Source organism: Ahaetulla prasina, chromosome 3 (assembly GCF_028640845.1).
Source record: "Ahaetulla prasina isolate Xishuangbanna chromosome 3, ASM2864084v1, whole genome shotgun sequence".
NCBI classification, from domain to species: domain Eukaryota; kingdom Metazoa; phylum Chordata; class Lepidosauria; order Squamata; family Colubridae; genus Ahaetulla; species Ahaetulla prasina.
The window spans coordinates 23,148,945-23,167,162 of record NC_080541.1 but is presented as its reverse complement, the minus strand read 5'-3'; the positions used below and the strand labels follow the sequence as shown (position 1 = coordinate 23,167,162).

The 18,218-nt window shown below is 39.8% G+C and overlaps 1 protein-coding gene across 1 annotated transcript in view; it reads right to left on the bottom strand.

Moving 5' to 3' along the window:
• Nucleotides 1–637: 637 nt before the first annotated feature.
• EIF3H (eukaryotic translation initiation factor 3 subunit H) overlaps nt 638–18,218 on the bottom strand; it is an 88,885-nt gene continuing 71,304 nt past the window's right edge. Inside the window, exons 5-8 of the mRNA XM_058175038.1 lie at nt 13,547–13,696; nt 9,475–9,595; nt 5,765–5,897; nt 638–912 (exon numbers count right to left, since the gene is read on the bottom strand). Coding sequence (XP_058031021.1) covers nt 815–912; nt 5,765–5,897; nt 9,475–9,595; nt 13,547–13,696 — 502 coding nt within the window. The 3' untranslated portion in view covers nt 638–814. The remainder of the gene's footprint in view (nt 913–5,764; nt 5,898–9,474; nt 9,596–13,546; nt 13,697–18,218) is intronic.

The following is an 18,218-nucleotide window of genomic DNA, read 5'->3' as shown; positions in this document are numbered from 1 at the left end:
ATTTGGGAAGTTTTTTGCCCAAGGAAAGATTCTCAGATGTTCAATACCCTTTTGCCATTTATCTGATTCATTAAAAAAAAAAAGTTTTAGGGAAGAGCTGGCAAAAGTGCTAAGTGTGAATCTCCGTATTTATTCAAAACCTCCTATCTCAGAAGAAACTCTATCAGAATGATAACACAACTGCGGAATCTATTGACTGGAACTATTTGGTATCAAAGCAACCAGTCATCTTTCAAACTTTGTCATTGTTTGAAAATAATTTTAAAGTATACAAGAGACGGAAGACTCAATTCTGCAACCTTCCTTGGTAGTGCAATGGTTTTGTCCCTGTCCATTGCTATGGGAAAATATAATTTCACCCAACCATTTTAGGACAGACTTTCTATGGGTTCTTAAAAGGCAACTTGAGAAATGTGATTTAGCCTCAACGGAGTAATTCTTTGAAGAGGCTCCGCATTGCGTGTATTTAAAAAACAAAATCTATGTGCAGAAGCCTTTTCCCCCCTTCATTTGAAATGACAATTTAAAGCCTTATGAAGGAAGGAGTGATCTGTTCTATCAAACACTCATGTGCAAATTGGCATTTGAAAACAACAATCTAGAGATAGCTGTCTGGCAGTCAATAAGCACATGCTAAAAAGTTTTACATCTTTTATTATGCTTTTTTTCCTCGTTAGAAGAATAATTCTACTCAAAACACACAAGAGTTTAATTCACGGTTCATTTTACAATGTGGAATGAAAGTAAAAATGTGCTGCGATTCCAAGTGTCTGCACTCTTGGTAGGCAAGAAAAAAAGCACTTTATTTTCCTCCCTAATTGTTGTGTTCTTGAAGTGACTGAGCCAAGAAAAGCTTGCCCAGATTCTGGGCTGTGAATTCCTTGATGTTCCGGCTGTAAGTATTAATTTGACCTACGAAGAAAAGAGATGGGGGGAGAGAGAAAAACAAAATACTTTAATGAAAAAACAGACAAATGTTTTAATATAAAACTTCCAACCTAAAACGTAGTTTCTGACTCCATTTTCTTCACATTGATCACAGCTCATACAATACACTATGCCCAAATAAGTAAACTTGTCAGAGTGCGCAGTTTTACTATGTGTGACAACCCAGGAGCAATAACAGTAAACAGGTTTATAAGAAATAGTTTTATCTACAAAAGAATATATACTATACATACATGTACTATAGACAGGAGTCAAACAATCAGCAAATTACAGAAGGGAAGAACACACAGTGTGAGAGAGAGAGATGCCCTAACAGGGCCTCTTCTTATTATACAGGCTCTTAAAGGAATAACAGGCAAAAACCTTGCTGACTAATTCCCATCATTGCATCAGCTGGTCAGCTCTTAAATCACTACCCTGACATAACTGAACTAACTCATATTAGTTCAATTTGATATGACCGATTCACACACAATTCATACTGCTAACAAAACAGCCAGGTTACCACAATGCACTGAATTTCCAGCTACCCAATCCCTAATTAACGGAGTCTAGTGAGTTGTGTGAACCTAACCATTTTGTTATCTTTTGGCACTAAAGTACTTACCTAGTGGCATTGAGGGATGCGAAACGTTCTTATGTTTCCTCCCTCATTGCGTCGGCAGATAACCTCCCGGCCGCCCTGTTTCGGGTGACCCGCTCTCTCCTTCAACAGGAGGGGCGGGGGGACCCATTACAAGGGCGTGCCGAGGAGTTTAACGGTTATCTATACGATAAAATCGTTCAGCTTCGGGACGGATTGGATCAAAATTGGGTAGATCCGGATGAGAGTTTCGAGACTCGTCTTGTTGAGACTGTTTGGGATGGTTTTGACCCTGTGACTCCCGAGGACATGGACAGGTTGCTGGGAAGACTGAATGCCACCACATGTTTACTGGACCTGTGCCCCTCCTGGTTGGTGCTGGCCACACAGGAGGTGACACAAGGCTGGCTCCAGGGGATTATAAATGCTTCTTTGCGGGAGGGGGTCTTTCCCGCTGCCTTGAAAGAGGTGGTGGTGAGACCTCTCCTCAAGAAACCTTCCCTGGACCCGGCTGTTTTAGGAAATTATCGTCCGGTCTCCAACCTTTGCTTTACGGCGAAGGTTGTAGAGAGTGCGGTGGCATGTCAGCTACCCCAGTACCTGGATGAAACTGTCTATCTAGACCCGTTCCAGTCTGGTTTTCGGCCCGGATACAGTACGGAGACGGCTTTGGTCGCGTTGGTGGATGACCTCTGGAGGGCCAGGGATAAGGGTTACTCCTCTGCCCTGGTCCTATTAGACCTCTCAGCGGCTTTCGATACCATCGACCATGGTATCCTGCTGCGCCGGTTAGAGGGGTTGGGAGTGGGAGGCACCGTTTATCGGTGGTTCTCCTCTTACCTCTCTGACCGGATGCAGACGGTGTTGACAGGGGGGCAGAGGTTGACTCCGAGGCGCCTCACGTGTGGGGTGCCGCAGGGGTCGATTCTCTCGCCTCTCCTGTTCAACATCTACATGAAGCTGCTGGGTGAGATCATCAGTGGTTTTGGGGTGAGATACCAACTGTACGCTGATGACACGCAGCTGTACTTTTCCACCCCAGGCCACCCCAACGAAGCTATCGAAGTACTGCCCCGGTGTCTGGAAGCCGTACGGGTCTTGATGGGAAGGAACAGGCTCAAACTTAATCCCTCCAAGACGGAGTGGCTGTGGATGCCGGCACCCCGATACAGTCAGCTGCAGCCGCGGCTGTCTGTTGGGGGCGAGTCATTGGCCCCGATGGAGAGGGTGCGCAACTTGGGCGTGCTCCTGGATGGGCGGTTGTCTTTCGAAGACCATTTGACAACCGTCTCCAGGAGAGCTTTCTATCAGGTTCGCCTGATCCGCCAGTTGCGTCCCTTCCTGGACCGGGATGCCCTATGCACGGTCACTCATGCTCTCGTTACTTCTCGCCTGGACTATTGCAATGCTCTCTACATGGGGCTCCCCTTGAAGAGCACCCGGAGACTCCAGTTAGTCCAGAAGGCGGCTGCGCGGGTTATTGAGGGAGCGGTTCGGAGCTCCCATGTAACGCCTACCCTGTGCAGACTGCACTGGCTGCCTGTTGTCTTCCGGGTGCACTTCAAGGTGTTAGTTACTACCTTTAAAGTGCTTCATGGCTTAGGACCGGGATATCTACGGGACCGTCTACTGCCGAGGTCTATCTCCCAACGACCGGTGCGCTCTCACAGAGAGGGGCTCCTCAGGGTGCCGTCAGCCAAGCAATGTCGACTGGCGGCCCCCAGGGGGAGGGCCTTCTCTGTGGGGGCTCCTACCCTATGGAACGAGCTTCCCCCTGGACTTTGACAACTACCTGACCTTAGGACCTTCCGCCGCGAACTTAAAACCTACTTATTTCGTCTTGCTGGACTCGCTTAAATTTTAAAATTATCAAATTGATTTTATGGGTTTTAAATTTTTTGTAAATTTTATAGGGAAATATTTTATCTAAAGTAGCCATATTGAATAGGTTTTTTAAGGTTGTTTTTAGCTTTGTATGTGTTGTTTTTTTCCTGTATTTTATCCTGGCTGTACACCGCCCTGAGTCCTTCGGGAGAAGGGCGGTCTATAAATTAAAATATTCTATTCTATTCTACTGGCCCCCACCAAGAACAGCTTCTCAGGCTCCCCAAAGTTACAAAATCCTACTTCAGTGTGATATTAGTTTGCAGATTGTCAGGACAAAGATGTTGAAATATGGGGTCCTTCAACAGAAGTGTTTCTTTCCTCTGCCCAATAGTTTATATAGTCTTTCCTTCTTTCCACCTCTAAGTAGCTAATAAGCATTTGCGAAGCAAGCAAAATCTGACTTGAATTCTTGATCAGATTTGAAAAATGGACCCAATTATCAACAGCTTTCCCCAGATTGGTTTGAAAAAGGCCTTATCTGAACAACTATGGAGCGATCTTTTTATTCTTCTGATTAAATTGGGAAAGTTGTTTTGAATGTGCATTCTGAACGATACAAAAATAAAATTAGGTTTAGTCATGCAAGCCACGGAATATATCAGCACAAAATTTAGTGAATTCCTTTTTAGTTTTAGGAACTTGCATATTGCATATGGCTTATATGACTCAGACTAAATTTTAGAAGTTTTTTTCAGAAATCTACTTCTGAAAATTTATGACATAAATCCTATAAAGTGGAATAACTTAATAAATAAGTGAAATAACTGGAAAAATAGGAAACAGTACTATGGTACTGAGTGTACACAGACACACAGACACACACACACACACACACACACTTCTGCTCTATCTCTATCTCTTACAATGCTGCTTTCCTCAGCCAGCTGACATTTTATAGGTCATGTTTTTGTTAGCTACCTCATGTTATTAGCAATTTTTCAAGTCAGCAGTCTGTGAAGGGTTTGTCTGAAGTGCTACACAAATCAAAAAAGTGTCACCTTGCCCCTGCCCCCTCTTTTCGTACATAGTTTACTCCTATAATTTATTTCCTCTACTAATCAGGAAGAGCAAAAAGACAAAGCCAGATTATCAAAATTAAAATTGCTTAGCAGACCAATACATTTTCATTTCCACATTCCACTTCAAAAAGTTTTTAAAACGCCTCTGAGACAAAACCAGCCACATTTCAGCTTTGATCCACAACTTAATTCTGCATAAAAGTGAAGGCTTTTAGTTTTTTTCCCCAGACTTCTAAAAAGAAAAAAAAATTGGCAGAGGGCTGTTGAAATATAAATCAGTTGTCCTTTCTCCTAACTGAAGTATAATATATTAAAGCTGAAGTGAATGGAAACGTAATTGAAAAAAAGTGAAAAAAGTTTAACTGGGGGTTTCCCTTTCAAAAAAGACTTTGTTGCTGGAGAATGATTAGAATTCAAGCCATACCTATTTTCAGCTAGCCAAGGAGGCTAATATTTATACAGTTCCGCATATTTTATAGTATCCTATCCATCTAAAATGATTTGAAAAGCTCCATTTTCAGGGAATGTTAAATTATATTTGAAATTTTGTAATCCACACGTGATCTTTGGCTCCTGAATTACCATGGCACAAGGAACCAAAAACCAGGATTTTTTAAACCATGGTTTATCACAAAAACATTTTTCTAGTCTAGCCTTCTCCCAACATGGTGCCTTCCCAATACATTAAACTATAATATCCAGAATTCCCAGCCAGCAGGTTATTTGGGAATTTGATGGGTGTTAAATTGGACAAAACCAGCCAACACTTCCTTTTCACTGTGTTTTAACTTCATAGTGTATATTTGTTTTGCTTTTGTGCCTTGACCTCTGTCCTTTTTTCCGGAATTCCAGGAAAAAAAGCAGGAAATCTGAATTTGCCGCTTATTGAAGATGTTATAGTACTGGGACACAGACTAAAGATACAGGATGTAATCAATTCACAGAAATAAAGATCTAGATCTCACATGTGCCTTAATCCAGGTTCTCCAAGAAGCTGTTTGCATGTTGCTTGTGTTGGGGTATACATGAAATAACATAGATTCAGAACAAATCCATCTTTAGGACCAACATTAATACCAACCTGAAGCCAAACAGCAAGATTTGCTGTTCAACATTATGCCTGATTTACAGTACTTCCTTAAAATACCTGAAGATGAAGTTCAAACCAGCAGCGAGACCTTAAAATACCTGAACGTAAAGTTTAAAAGTGGCAGCGAAACCAGAACAGGGCCATCCAGGAGGCTTTTTATTTTACTTGCTTCCACATCACGCGGAAAACAAGCAGCAGGGATATAAAAAGTGATGGATTTTTCCTTTGGACCATTACCTGCGATCAAAAGGGAGTCCATCCTGGGAGGAGGCTGTGGTGGCTTGAAGAGTTTGTTCAAGTCTTCCTCAGGAAGGGGAGGTTCTCCTCTACTCTGACGCTGTAGGTTTTCTTGCTGACGTCTCTGCTGGTACTAAAGACACAAAAGAATTAAATGGATGCTTTGATCCAAAGGCCATTCCTTGGAAATCATCTGAAGGAAAGGTAGGAATGCTCTTTGGGTAGCTTAAACTAAGTGATGCGGCTGATCTGGACCAAATACTGAATGATTTGTGATCTAGCTAAGCCTTTGGAAATCTCCAAGAGGTCCACCAACTGCGTTTGAGCTGCCCTTTCCAGCTCCTTTCTTCTCAATGAATTCTACGATCAGTGTAATTTCCTCCTTTCCGTTATGATTTGTCCACTGTGGTCCAGTGGCCTCATAATGGGAATGTGTGGGAGAACGTTCAATACAATAATAGATTGGGGGATTTTATTTTAAGGGATTAATATTGTCTTGAATGATAAGACAGATTGATTCATACAAAATACCTGTCTAGAAGCTTGCTTCCTGACCTAAGAGTGGCCCTGATTGTGATAGCTTTCTTGATTAATGTTAGAACTTGGCTTTTCCAAAGGTCTTTTGAAGCTGAAGTGAAGTTACTGGGACCAGCTGGGTATATAAGATAGGTTCATGGTTTTTCCTCAAAGTCATTTTTTACACTGCTCACTCGATCTGTACACCGTTTGGAGCTTTTTGGAAGCTGTATACCAATTCTACCTATTCCCCCACCTTCCAATGCCAAGTCATGCTTTAAATAAGTGATCTTCAATATAAGGATCCTGGAACAATCAGTATAGAAGTAGTCCTCATGCAATTTACCCTATCTTGGGCTGGCTATTCTGCGGCTAATATAGCAGGCACTAAATGGGAGATCATGTGGCCAGGACTGGGCTTTCCATCTGGAAAGAGACAAAACCACTGTATTCGGTTTTACAACTACAGGTTTTGTTTGCCTCTTAAGCAAATTCCTATCATTTGGAATGCCTGGGGGTCTGCTTACTTTCTTGTACATATTGAAAGCAATGCAATTACCCCAGCAGCCTGGGGTTAGAGTGGAAGATACGCCATGCAAACAGCTGACTCTCTTGAAATGCCTTTGCCACCAATCTTCCTACTCTGTGGGAGGGGCGAGGGGGGGGGGAGAGCAAGGAAGTTCTGTAAGCAATCTCTCCTTTGCCTGACCTCTCCCCCCCTCTTACAAAGCAGAGATTGGAGAGGGATTTCAAGAGAGTAAGCTATTTGCTTTTCTACACAAGTGATTGTGTTTTCGCCTAAAGTCAGGAAAAAGATTAGACAAAGAATAGATTCCAACAGAAATCACTTGCTTCCCTCCAGCCATGCCCTCACACAGCAGAGAGACTGAAGAGAAAGAGATTTCAAGAAAGTACTTGTAAGCTATTTGCGTAGTGCACCTATGGTTTCCAGCTACAGGATTCCACTGTTGTCATACTGCTTTTGATCTTCAGAAGAACAAACAGCTTGGTTTCTTGCTATCCCTTTCTCTCCAGTCTATGCTTTGCAAGGCGTGGGGAGGGAGATTCACAGGTCAGGCACAGGAAAATGCATACTGATTGTAATGGCGATTATATGACTGTGGGGCACTGCATAGGTTGTAAATGGGCTGCAAAGGTTTTTCCCCCCCCGCACTGTCATAACTTTAGACTGTCATTTAGATGGTCCATAAGAGAAAAGTACATGTAACCTCTATTTCTGGCCTACAACGGTCCTGAGTTCAACAAAGATAGTATTATATTTTATATAGCACATCTGGATTTCAAAATGCAGAGTTATATTCCTTAGGAAGGCAAAATATACTTTAATCCACCCATCTCCTTTTGATACTGTGCAACCTAAAGCCACTATTACAAGCCATACTGTGACCCACAGGTCTTTAATTGCTCATAGAAAAATGGATGGTCTCAGACTTAAAAGGGGAGAATGTGGGAAGATTCCAAACCTTAAACTGAATTGTCTGGCAAATAATTTCTTCTTAAGAGAAACTGACATAGTTTGAAAGACCACTTTGAAGCAGAAAACATGAAAATTATAGCCTGTGCTCTAAAGTGGGCTTAGCATAGTATGTGATGCAATCGCAATCACTTGGCATCACATCCTGCCTACTGTAACTCTCTCCTCCATCAAAATGTTGTCACTTTGAGTGTTTAATATAAAACTGTCCACTCTTGCTCTTCATTAAGCCCCCCCCCCAGATGTTCGCATCTCAATTGGGCATAGGGACTGAACATCTGATTTGTTAAACATGTGTAAGTAAATCAGTCAAAGGCCTCATACTGTAGTCACATATTAATGCTTGGAGAACAGATGGGTTGGCTTAGCTTACTTGTGCAAACCTTGCCCATTATCTTTTTTTTTTTTTTTTTACATTTATATCCCGCCCTTCTCCGAAGACTCAGGGCGGCTTACAGTGTGTAAGGCAATAGTCTCATTCTATTTGTATATTTACAAAGTCAACTTATTGCCCCCCCAACAATCTGGGTCCTCCTTTTACCTACCTTATAAAGGATGGAAGGCTGAGTCAACCTTGGACCTGGTGGGACTAGAACCTGCAGTAATTGCAGGCAGCTGTGTTTTAATAACAGGCTTCTTACAGCCTGAGCCACACTGTGGCCCATCTTAAGTTGTATGACACGATGGTGCTATGACGTTAGCAGAAGCTATGTTAAGACGGTGACCAATTTGAACTATTGATTTACTATTTCAGCTTTTTAACGTACAAAATCAGAAAGGGTACAAGGAGAAAGAGAAGAGCAGAGCAGGTGGGTCCTAATGTTAATTTAAAATGAATGCAGCTTCACTTTCCATACAGTTTGAGATTAGTAAAAGAAAGAAGGCAGTCTGCAAATATTCCCAATATTGTCATTTTTAAGACAGAGTTACGTATTATTATGAAGTACGTAGAGGGGCAAAATAGCAGTTTTTATTCTCTGTCTTGCCCATCCCACTTAAATGGCAAACATTTAAAGCTTCAGCAGTACAGATTTTGTTACACTTCTGGACGGTGAATCAAGAAATGTCTGGTGACATTTTTCTGCTCGATAGCGGAACACAAAATGCATCCAGATTTAGAAAATATGAGTGGATAAGAGCATCAACCTTTGTATGTCAGAGAGAATGAAAAGTGGAAAGAAATGGGAAGGTGGCAGGGAGAAGCAGAGAAGGAAAGAAAACAAGAAAGAGGAAAAGACATCCATAAAATGCATTTTTATACTTCATCTCAAACAGGTAATTTTTTCCCCAAAATTGCTTGTGCTTGCATTCAACTGTATAGCTAAATAAAATGAGCAGGGCCAGCAATGGTGGATGAAACCCAACTGTAGCCATTAGAACTGAGCAAGAACTATTGGTAACCTTCCCTGATTTTCCTTTATCCCCTTCAAATCAGTTTTTCCATCTTTAAAATTGTTTCATAAATTTGCCACTGCAGATTTATACCGATAAGTCAAAGAGGACTCAGCAGCAAAGCCCATGTTCTCTATGTAATAAATCCCAAGGACAGAAAGAGCGGCTTTCTAAACTGGCTTGTATATTTAGGTGATGCAATTAAAAAAAAAAGTTCCTGCCAATTTGAATCTTACTACCAAAATCCCATCGTGAACTGATTCACTCTCAAACATTTTGACAGGCGGCCTGTCCCAAAAAATCTTACTTGGTGCTTTTGCTGTTGCTGCTTGCTGGTATTCCTTAGGTAGGTGTTGTATTTTACAATATCTTGACTCATTTCATCCACTCGGTCCATCAATAGTTGTAGGGTTTTGCTAAGATGATTACTGAAACAGACAAAGAGATACTCTGATGAAGGCATGCAACTATTCTGTAGAAAGGCAATATTGTATGCTGATCAAATTGAGCTGAATCTGTCTTATGAACTCACAGTATGTCTCTATTTTCTTAAAGTTCACTGAGCTGGTACCTATTGTCTACATACCTCTTGCTGTAGTGAGTAGGAGTTGAGAATGAAATAAAGTCTCATGTTAGTAAAATTGTCAATCTCCATTCTAGCTAGTACAGTACACCTATTATTGGTTTCAGAAACCAGTACAAACATTGAATCACCACTACCTTATTAATGTTATGAAGACATGTCTCTAATATGACATATCCAAGACTGTTGTCCATGTATGTTCAAAGGCACTGTTCACGCTAGACAATCTGTGTCCCGCTGGATCATCGTTTCAGAGCTACTGTCTTATGTCTAGTGGTTAGGGCACCAGGCTACAAACTGGGAGACTGTGAGTTCTAGTTCCCCCTTAGGCATGAAAAATGGCTGGGTGACCTTGACCAGTCACTCTCAGCCCAGCCCATCTCACAGGATTGTTGTCATGGAGAAAATAGAAGGAGGAAAGAATATTAAGTATATTCACAGCTTTGAATTATTATATAAAAATAACAAAGGTGGGATATAAATAAAAAGAACATTAACAGGTGGGGAAAGAGCAGTGGAAGCAGAAGAAACTTTCTTCCAGTTTCGCCATTCAGTTCCCTTCCCTCCCTCCTATTTGAAAATAGGGGAATGAAGACACTAAATGAACAAAATGTTTCAAAACAAAAAAAAAAACACTTAATCCAAGATTCTATTTTGTATCAGCATAACTATTTTATATTATTTCAGTTTGTGCTTCCACTAGGACTTGGAAGACAGAAAAAATAAAACAAGCAGAAAATGATACATTAGATGTTGAAAATTTAAGAACCAGCCTGGAAAAAAAAAGTTGATAAACTGAAGAATATGATTATCATATGGAAATTCTTAACTTCGTGTTGACTTTATTCTAGGTTAAGGGTGCTGAACTGGGTGCTGAAGGTTTTTCGGCAGTGAAAACAAGAAAGATACACACAATAACCCTTGTCAAGTTCTCATTGTTTTTACATAGAAGTAATTTAAAGATAACCGTCAATTTCCTGTTCAATCACTTGAGAATTCGTGATACTGCCTAAGAATGGATTTCCCTAATAATAATTTTAATCTCATGAGGATGCAAATCTTCACTAAAAGGAAAATTCCCATGTACTCAAAATATCAAATTTCTTTGGTCATGTTTCCCATTTTTAATGGCTGTTTATTTGCTTAACAAAACAGATAAGATTCTGGGTGGATTATGGTCAGCTGGAACAGTAGTGTATGAAATGGAACTCTGCATGAAGTTGAACTCACAATCCGATCAGCCCCAACCACAATGGCCAAGCAGCAAAGATGCAATCCATGGAACCCCTTCATTATTCAAGGCACACATGCTGAACAACTAGTACTGTTATTAAATAAAGTGTCAAAGAGAACATTGTGCAGTATTACAGGCTTTTCCGAAGGAAGTCTTCTTAGAACAAAATACAGTGGGTGCTAATAAAAAGAAGAACGTTTGTAGGTCAGGGTTGATGTGAGGGGTCCATGGTGCTTCTTCTCCGATCTTGGCTGTTTTCTTGCACACGTTGCATCACCCAAAGTACGTAACATCATCAGCACTGATGATGTTACCTAGTTTGGGTAACAAGACGTTTGCAAGAAAACAACCAAGATCAGAGAGCAACAAGGACCCTACAATGGGTACTACAAGACAGAAAGTTTTTGCAGTTAGGGGGGCTATGATTTGGAAAATAACTTTCTGAGACAGACTTTTCCGGTACCGACTAATTTATATTTGCAATTCAGAATATTAGATTTCGCAGACAAATTGGAACTTAATTTTTTGGCAGGTTTTTAATATGCCTGTTTCTTCTGTTACTTATAGTTTCAATTGATTGTGCTATTTTAAAAATATAAGCTAATATATATGCAACTGAAGAGAACACGCATTATTAGACAAATTCAAAATACTGATAAACAGAAGATATATACCGATCTGGTGTCCCAAATCATCAGTATGTTAAATTAGATTAAGAGCTGATTTGGAATTGTAATTTATACATGATTAAATCTAGAAACAATCTAGGATTATAATTATTGACTGATAATTTGAAGAGGTATTATCTAAGAATTTACAGGTACAGCCATTACTGTTCTCGAACGGAACTTAAGGCAACCAACATGTTTATCATTTGGTGTCCCTTGTGAGTGTCAATTACATAATATTCAACTTCTGTAAAACAGTTTTCCTCACACTAGTGACTGCTATATCTATTGCACTTTCTCATAATCCACAGTTAGCACAGCCAACGGTAGGCTGTTTGAGTGATTATTTAATTGGAAGTCCATCATATATGGACACATAAAGTTGTAGAAAGTTGCCAAAGGATATTCTTCAAATCTTGTTTTTAGGAATATAAAAAAAGGCAAGAAAAATATTCTCAGTGAAAAGGTCTCTTACACAGAAACTGATTTGAAAGCCTGAGATTAAAAAAAAAAAGTTTAACTATTGTGTTACAGAAGTGGTAGGACAAAAATTGAAGCAATCTGGGTCAATCTGAAGGAAAATAAATGTGTTGAAAAGGAGAGAGAGGCACAATTAATATAAATAGAAAATAGAGAAACTTCCATCTTAAGATGTAAGTTGAATCATTTTGTGCATAATTCTTTCGCATACAAAAGCCCTCTTGAATTTGAAAATCTGAATTGATGTGTTACCCGTATGTGTTAAATCACTCTGAAGTCAAATTGGTTTCTGCCAATATGTTATCCTCTGGAAGAGTTGGTTGACAATTCTCTCTCTGAGTTAGTACGAAACTGATGGAAAACATAATCCAAATGCCTCTCCTTTTGCAATAACCAGGTGAAGTTCTCCAAGCATCTAGCCTATATTTTCTGTCAATTTCATACTAACAAAATGAAATTCAATGGTGAAAAAAATAGGGCTCTACATTTAGGCAAGAAAAACAATATGCACAGGTACCGGATATGTGGTACCTTGCTCAATAGTAATAACTGTGAGAAGGATCTTAGAGTCCTAGTGGAGAACCATTTAAATATGAGCCAGCAGTGTGCTGAAGCTGCCAAAAAAGCCAACACAGTTCTAGGCTGCATAAACAGAAGGATAGAATCAAGATCACGTTTAGTGTTAATACCACTTTATAAGGCCTTGGTAAGGCCACACATGGAATATTACATCCAGTTTTGGTCGCCACGATGTAAAAAAGATGTTGAGACTCTAGAAAGAGTGCAGAGAAGAGCAACAAAGATGATTAGGGGACTGGAGCCTAAAACATAGAAAGAACCGTTTCTGTAATTGGATATGTCTAGTTTAGTGAAAAGAAGGACTAGGGGAGATATGATATCAGTGTTCCAATTCTGAGGGGCTGCCACAAAGAAGAGGGAGTCAAGCTATTCTTCAAAGCACCTGAGGGCAGGACAAGAAGCAATGGGTGGAAATTAATCAAGGAGAGAAGCAGCTGAGAACTAAGGAGAAATTTCCTGACAGAACAATTAATCAGTGGGAACAACTTGCTTCCAGAAGTTGTGAATGCTCCAACCCTGGAAGCTTTTAAGAAGATGTTGGATAACCATTTGTCTGAAGTGGTGTAGGGTTTCCTGCCTAAGCAGGGGGTTGGACTAGAAGACCTCCAAGATCCCTTCCAACTCTGTTATTCTATTCTATTCTATTCTATTCTATTCTATTCTATTCTATTCTATTCTATTCTATTCCATTCCATTCCATTCCATTCCATTCCATTCCATTCCATTCTGATTCAAAATGATGACATTTCTGAAATGATTGTCCTCTCATTTCTACAATGATTTCAACTAAAGTCTAGAAGCACATACTGCATTTTGATTTCAAATCAGCACTTACTTGCTTGCGAGGCTGAGCAATTCATGTCTGTTTACAACTGCTGACTTCTTTTCCAGCTCCCAAAGAAGAACATTGATCAGGTAGGAGTTCCTGATGTTAATGGGGACTTCCTCAAACATGTTTTCAAAGGCAATTCCTGCTTTTTTCAACCTGAAATGAAAAAGCACAGATATATTTCTTACAGTTACTCCAAAAACAAGCAATATTCTCAGTTTCTCATCGCAGAGACTACCCTGCTCCATTTTTCCGATCGTGGAAGGCGTGTATTTTTGGATGGCATGGGAGACAAAGAGCCTGGAGGGAAAACTGATTTATTCCACGCACTTGTAACATTTTTATGGGAAAAGAGACCAAAATAAACAGACTTGGGTTATAAGTGTGAAGAGTCAAGAAGCAATTATCATATCAAGATTTAGAAAACTTTGGGGTTCCTTTTAAGCTTCACTAGGTTCTCTTACAAAAAATAAAATAAAAATAGAGGACAGGCAACATACCCATCACTAAGTCATTCTAACAATATACAGAAACATTGTATATTGTTAGAATGACTTAGTGATGGGTATGTTGCCATTGGTGTCTTTTGGCTGGAGGTGACAGTCACTGTCAATATGGTCAACAGTAAATTACAGCCACTTTGGGATGGTGACCTTAGGCTAGAAACTGGGAGACTGTGAATTTTAGTTCTGCCTTACGCCAGTCACGGCAAGTCACTCTCTTTCTCTCAGCCCCAAGAGGACACAATGAGAAACCACTTCCCAAAAAATTTGCCAATAAAACTGCAGAGACCTGTCCAGGCAGGAATCAAAAATTAAACAGAAGACATTATATACATACATATATATAATGTATATGTATGTATATGTATATGTATATCTATATATGTAGGTCTTTGGTTATTCGGGTTTTCTCCTGCGTAAAATTGGAAGTCCAATTTTACACGGGAGAAAACCTGAATAACCAAAGACCTACATATATACATATACATATACATACACATACATACATATATATATATGTGTGTATATGTATATGTATATATATACATATACATATACATACACATACACACACACACATCCATCCATCCATCCATCCATCTATCATGTGTGTACAATGTGTTTTCCCAAAAATAAGACCCTGTCTTATATATTTTTTTGCCACCAAAAAAGGCACCAGGCCTTATTTTTGGGGGGAGATGTTGTCCACTGACTCACCTCAGTTGTGTGTGTCACCCCAGACTCTTTTTCGTATCAGAGGCCTTCAGGAACTTCTTAGTCCAGCAAGGCTTTCCTGAAGGCCTCTGCAGCCAATAACAGAGCTCCAGATCGATACGGACCTCAGAGGCCTTCAGGAAAAGCTTGCTGGTTGCAGCAAAAGAAATGGGCTGAGGTGTGTGAGGCCTGACTGCAACTATCCAAAGATAAGTAGTAGGACAGCCATTCCCACTCTAGCTTAATTTTTATCTATGCACCTTGGAGTGGGTGGGGTCTTAATTAGGGCTTATTTTGGGAATAGGGCTTATATTGGGCTCACGTGTAAAAATCAAGCTGACTTACTTTCTAGTAGGCTGTATTTTCGGGGAAACATGATACACACACACAAATTATAACCCCATGCCTTAAAAATTCCACAAAAGTGGTGCTGCCTTCATTTCTGAACTCCTTCTGTAAAGAACTCCACTGCTGCCAAATACACAATTGGTTTGCTTCTGTGCAAAAAGCATATCGACCTACACACACAAACAAACCAACACACACACACACACACACACACACACACAAAGCTTTTCAGAGCACGAATTCAAACTTGGCCTTTCTCCAGGCAAGTTTGCTACGCTAGTTACTTTTAAATAATTATTTATGCATTAGTGACTGCATGGGGAAAATACTACAACAATATTTTTTGGGAGGTCCTACATGCTTCAAATCAGCATATAAAAAAAAATAAGAGGCATAATCCTGGCAGTTGTCCTTTGACAAAAGAATATTGGCCAGATTCATGCACCATTCAAGCCATTAAAGTAACCCATACTGGCTGGGTTCAATGACATGGTAAACTATAAATTACTGTTTACAAACCATAATGACTGGACATGCTAAATCAAAACCAGGCAACCATATTATGATGTCATCTGTTCTGGGAATTAAATCAATACAGAATGGGATTCTTGGATTTTCAATGTCAGTATACTGCACAGCACCATTATGGTCCTTCATTGGTTTTTTTTTTACCATGTTTTCATTTATGTTTCAACTATAGGTGAGTTTTAAAGGCTTCCACATGTCTGTTCTTTGTAGTCACAATCCAATGGAACTCAAGTTCTATGGATCGGCGGGAACAGCAGAGTATTTAAATTGTTCTCAGCCCTCTTGAAGAAAAGAACTACTCTGTTTCCCCCCCAAAATAAGACATCCCCTGGATAATAAGCCCAATCAGGCTTTTGAGGGCATGGCAATAAAGCCAAGCGCTTAACAACCGTGTTACTAATTGAAGAACTGCAGCAATTCACTTAACAAATGTGGCGAGAAAAGTCGTAAAATGGGGCAAAACTCACTTAACAAATGTCTCACTTAACAACATAAATTTGGGGCTCAATTGTGATCGTAAGTTGAGGACTACCCATTCTTTAGTACCTCTGTGTAAGATTGTAGAAGGACATTTTTCAAAGTTGTTCTCTGTTCAATCAATCTCCTGCCTTAGGGTACACAGAATGAGCTACCCTTCTCATCATAATAAAAATATTGAAAAATAAATCCCATACACACTGAGTTTGCAAGTATGGGATCCAACATATTTTTCCCTTTCCACAAAAATCAGAGCAAAACCTAAGGATCTTAACAGTTTTTGTTCTTCCTGTTTCTTACCCTTTGCAGTTAGATGCTGCTTTTGATTTTAAAAGTGACATTTTTCCTTCTTGTTTTTATTTGCTCAAACTTTCAAAGGGATCTTTTAGTTTTATAAGGAAACCCAATTATTATTCTTGCTGCTTACTATCTAAATATATTTCCCCTTCTCAAATAGTAGCTGATGGTTTTTGCAGTTCTGCAAAAGATGGAACCAACACTTCATTCTCCAAATTGTGAAATAAATATTTACATAGCACCCTGTCCACCTCCAGACCCAAACAGACTGTCCCCTTCTTTCCTAGTCTGAGCATTACCCAGGGATTTCTTTTTTATTTTTTAACAAAATTGAAAAGCTGAAGACTTAAAAAAAGAAAAAAGAAAAAGCAAATGGCAAAAGAGGAAAGAAAAGATCATTTGGAGAAAGCTTTTCTTTTTTTAGTCTGCAATTTTAGAAAGAAACCATGCCTTCTACAATTTCTTTTCTCCCAAACTTTCCCAATCTGGCTACAAAAAAACATTGTAGGAGAAACTGCTGATGAGAACCCTAGAAAATAGCTTGTGAAATCCAGAATTTATCTGATAGCAGTTCGAAAGCATGCAAATGCAACTAAGTAAATAGTTATTGCTTCGGCAGGAAAGATTATTGTGTTCCGTATTTTTGAGCTGCCCTCATAATGTTGGAAATGTGTTTCAGAGAACTGGAGATGAGCACTGCCCTCTTAAGTCAGTAACAACTGGACAGGGGAAACCTTTAAACCTTTGTATCTATGTCATTAATCAAATGTACTCCAATGAGTACCCTGATCTTTTCCTCTAGCTACCACCTGGGATGTGGAGTGTATCAACACCTTCTATAGATGGAGATGTCATAATTTTGATCTCTTACTTCAACTTTATCCTTCAACTGGACTTTCAGAGAACAAGCCGCTAATCAAGTTATGTGAACCATACATTCTGGCGTTCTAAAATTCTCTTGAATTATTTGATACTTGTGGGTATAAAACACAGGAAGAAATGGAGAATGTGTCCAATCTTGTCCTTTAGACACAGGTCTAAAGTGTGTGCTATGATTTAATATCAACCTAAATGCAAAGAAGGCTGGTTTAACTAAATGCATTATTAGAAGCTCTTCACATCTTCATTGCCCAGAGTATCATATATTATTTTTTCAGAAGGAAACTCCAGAGTCCATTGTGGTTCCAAATGAATACACAGCCATTGGTAATGTTTTTACAAGAATGTGACTCTTAACCATGAGTACTGGCCTTCAAGCTTTGATTTTATGCAGACCACCAAGTGTCACTGTAGATTTTGTAGGCCACAATGTGGGCAAACGGTTGGCAACATCTGGGCACCATGCTGCAAATTAACTCATCTAGGTGGTATGTTGAGATACCAAAATTAAATAAAAATAGTTCTTTTCCCAATGTTAAAATAAATGCAATCTTGCATCTGCAAACCTAATGAAATGTCAGTATTCTTCACCTTTTTTTGGAAGGAGATACACCAAGAACCTCATGAAATGTTGAGCCAGAATGCCACTGTCTCAGTAACACCATCTCCCTCCAGTATTCCCACAGACCACACCAATGATCCATGGATCAAAGATTGGGCTAAAGCAGTGATGGCTAACCTTTTCCAAGGTTTGGACCAAGTGCCCAAAACGTATGCGTGCAAATACGCATACATGCCCGAATGAATGCACACGTCCCCTAACAAATATGCGTGCATGCCCGAATCCCCAAAATGCAATATGTGCGCAGCCCCTCACATGCGCCTCGCCTCCTGCACACATGGTCCCTGCCCTCCCCCCATGCATCTGCACA